Source organism: Limulus polyphemus, unplaced genomic scaffold, assembly GCF_000517525.1.
Source record: "Limulus polyphemus unplaced genomic scaffold, Limulus_polyphemus-2.1.2 Scaffold1, whole genome shotgun sequence".
NCBI lineage: Eukaryota > Metazoa > Arthropoda > Merostomata > Xiphosura > Limulidae > Limulus > Limulus polyphemus.
Window position 1 is genome coordinate 1,661,513 of NW_013665611.1, and position 2,598 is coordinate 1,664,110.

Consider the following 2,598-nt stretch of genomic DNA (forward strand, 5'->3'; position numbering starts at 1 on the left):
ATTTATAGTGTATATCATTGATATTACTAATGATGATGATTTCTGATACAGCAGAATTTTGAATATATTTCACTGATACTACTAATGATGATGATTTGTGATATAGCAAGATTTCTAGCGTATATCACTGATAATACTGATGATGATTTACGATGTAACAGGATTTCTAGCATATTAGAATATAGCTCGTCAAAAATGACGAGGCAAGTACTACCACCCCAGTTCCATAGTATACCCTATTATACCAACATTCACTACACTTATAATGTCTCACGGTCCCCAACCCACCCCTCACTGCCCCCTTGCACCTTCGTCATTAAAATCATAATGGGTAGCCAGTAATCGAACTATTCTATCTGGATAAATGTATTTTGGCTTTTTTTTATGGCTCCCCTATTTCGAGAAATCAAGCGTGACATGACGTGACACACTGTTTTTTTGTTTTTTTTTATAGGTTAGATATCACCGAGACTGCTGCTGATGAATTATGTTAAATCATGGTGTCTAGCATATTTTAATGAGACTAATATTATTGTGATTACAGTTGATTACTAGTTATAATATAGAAATTTCATTGTAATTATTATTCATAAAGAAGAATCTTCAGCGTCTACCACTAGGATCACCTAATTGTCACACATGATACAGCAAGTCCATACGCTTACGTCTAATATCTCTTGATAATAGTTACTTTTTTAACATGGGTGGGATTTATAATAATTATGTTTCTTAATCGTTTAACCTGTATGCATTACTTACGTATATAACCCCAGAGATACATTGAAATAAACGTTTATAGTAAAGTGTAGAAAAATATGTTTTATTCCTGATAAAGAAGATGCATGCAAGTGCATTGAAATGTAGTTTAACAACAAGTTCAATAAATAAGATTATTCATATGAACAACTGTTAATTTGTTTTACAGAAGTTCCAAATAAAATGGCCGAAAGAATGCTACTAACTTGTACTTCAATTGATTATATCAGTATGAAAGAGTTAAGTTTAAATATAGAAAATAAAAGAGAAACCAAAACCTTATTTGTGACATGCTACTCCAAAAAAATATAGAGAAACTTAAACAGCTCTCTTCAGTTACTATATAAAGTTACGCAGGTGTTTGTAACTTCGTTTTACATGCCGTAGTTATCTGCGACTTTATTTTACATGCTCATTAAAAATTATGACCAAACTAAGTTCCAACTTATTTAACTAAGCTCAAATATGTAGAACTATTTTTAGATTTGAAATATTTAGCAAACACGAAAAAAAAAACTTTTGAGTATTACTTTCACACAATAAATTGGAAATCCATAAAGCGTATCAGATCAAAAGTTCACCTGCTTACAAGTTTCGCATAGCCGTGGGAATCCAAAAGCAGATTTTCTGGTTTCAGGTCTCTGTAGAGAATGTGTTTACTGTGGAGGTATTTTACTGCTTCGACCACGCAAGCAGTGTAAAATCTGGTTGTAGTGTCGTCGAAAGTTCCTCTAAAGAAGGGAAAAACATTGGTAAATTATTACGCGTCGTAGAAATATTAAACTTAAAATATAATATTTTCATATGTGGAAGTTGATCACCCCAAGTACAGGTTAGCTGCAGGTGAACTCGGAGATATTTCGTGTTTTTATTTTCCGGGATAAAAGTGATATTTTTAAGTATTATAGAGAGTCAGGTCAGTCTCATTGGTACTCAATATATGTTTTAGTAAAGCTTCATATTTCGTGTTCTTCGAATACCTAAAGCTCCAACCATCAAGTTGTTTTTATACATAGATCATATGAAAGAGCGATGTCATAGTTAACAAGAATTTAGGATAGAGAAAGGCAGGTAAATGAACGTTATTAAATGTTTGCAAAGGTTTCTTTCTTTTCGGCTGAGTATCTTAAGCAGAGTTCTCTATGGTTGTGGTGAATTTTAGGTTTGTTTTATAAACTCTAAGAACCCATGAGGGAAAGCAAAGGAGAATATGTTATAATATGTCAACTACACTAATCTGCCATATCCAGTGCCGACGAGACCTTTTGCTCAATACCAAGACTCATCAGGCCGGTTGGAGTACGAAAGACATAGTAGTAGTTTAGGCGCTATATATACATTAGTAGAGACCCGCAAAACATATGCGGCCAAATTAGTATCTTTATTGTAATAATACTTCTTTAAATACAGGATTTCTAGAGAAATACAAAAGAATTCTAGTCGCAAACACTGAATTCTGTAAGTCCATTTATCTTCATCCTAACATTAGTTAAGCCTTGATTAAGTACGGTCTATATTCGATAAAGAGATAAATTAACATTGTAACTTGGGTACGCTTTTTGCTTTAGTTTAGTTAGGGCTACACCTTACAATTTTCTAATATTATTGTACGACCCAATGTTAGATCTTTATAAAAAACTTTGATAAGCATTTAATATGTTGTATAAAATGTCTACTAAAATAACTCGACTTTTTTAACAAAGATACGCTTTCAAATTTCGAAAAAGGTGCAACTTTTTGTACATTTTAGTCTAAATATATCCGTAATTTTCGATTAATCGTAGACTAATTGACAGGAAGCCAAACTACTTAAATTACATAATAAGTTGCTATGTTTGTTTG

General features: G+C 32.2%; 1 protein-coding gene across 1 annotated transcript in view; it reads right to left on the minus strand.

Annotated features, from left to right (window-relative positions):
- Positions 1–2,598, minus strand: part of LOC106460031 (cGMP-dependent protein kinase 1-like) — a 113,905-nt gene that overhangs the window by 6,871 nt on the left and 104,436 nt on the right. The window contains exon 13 of the mRNA XM_022386202.1: positions 1,346–1,487. Within this exon, the coding sequence (XP_022241910.1) occupies positions 1,346–1,487 (142 nt within the window). The remainder of the gene's footprint in view (positions 1–1,345; positions 1,488–2,598) is intronic.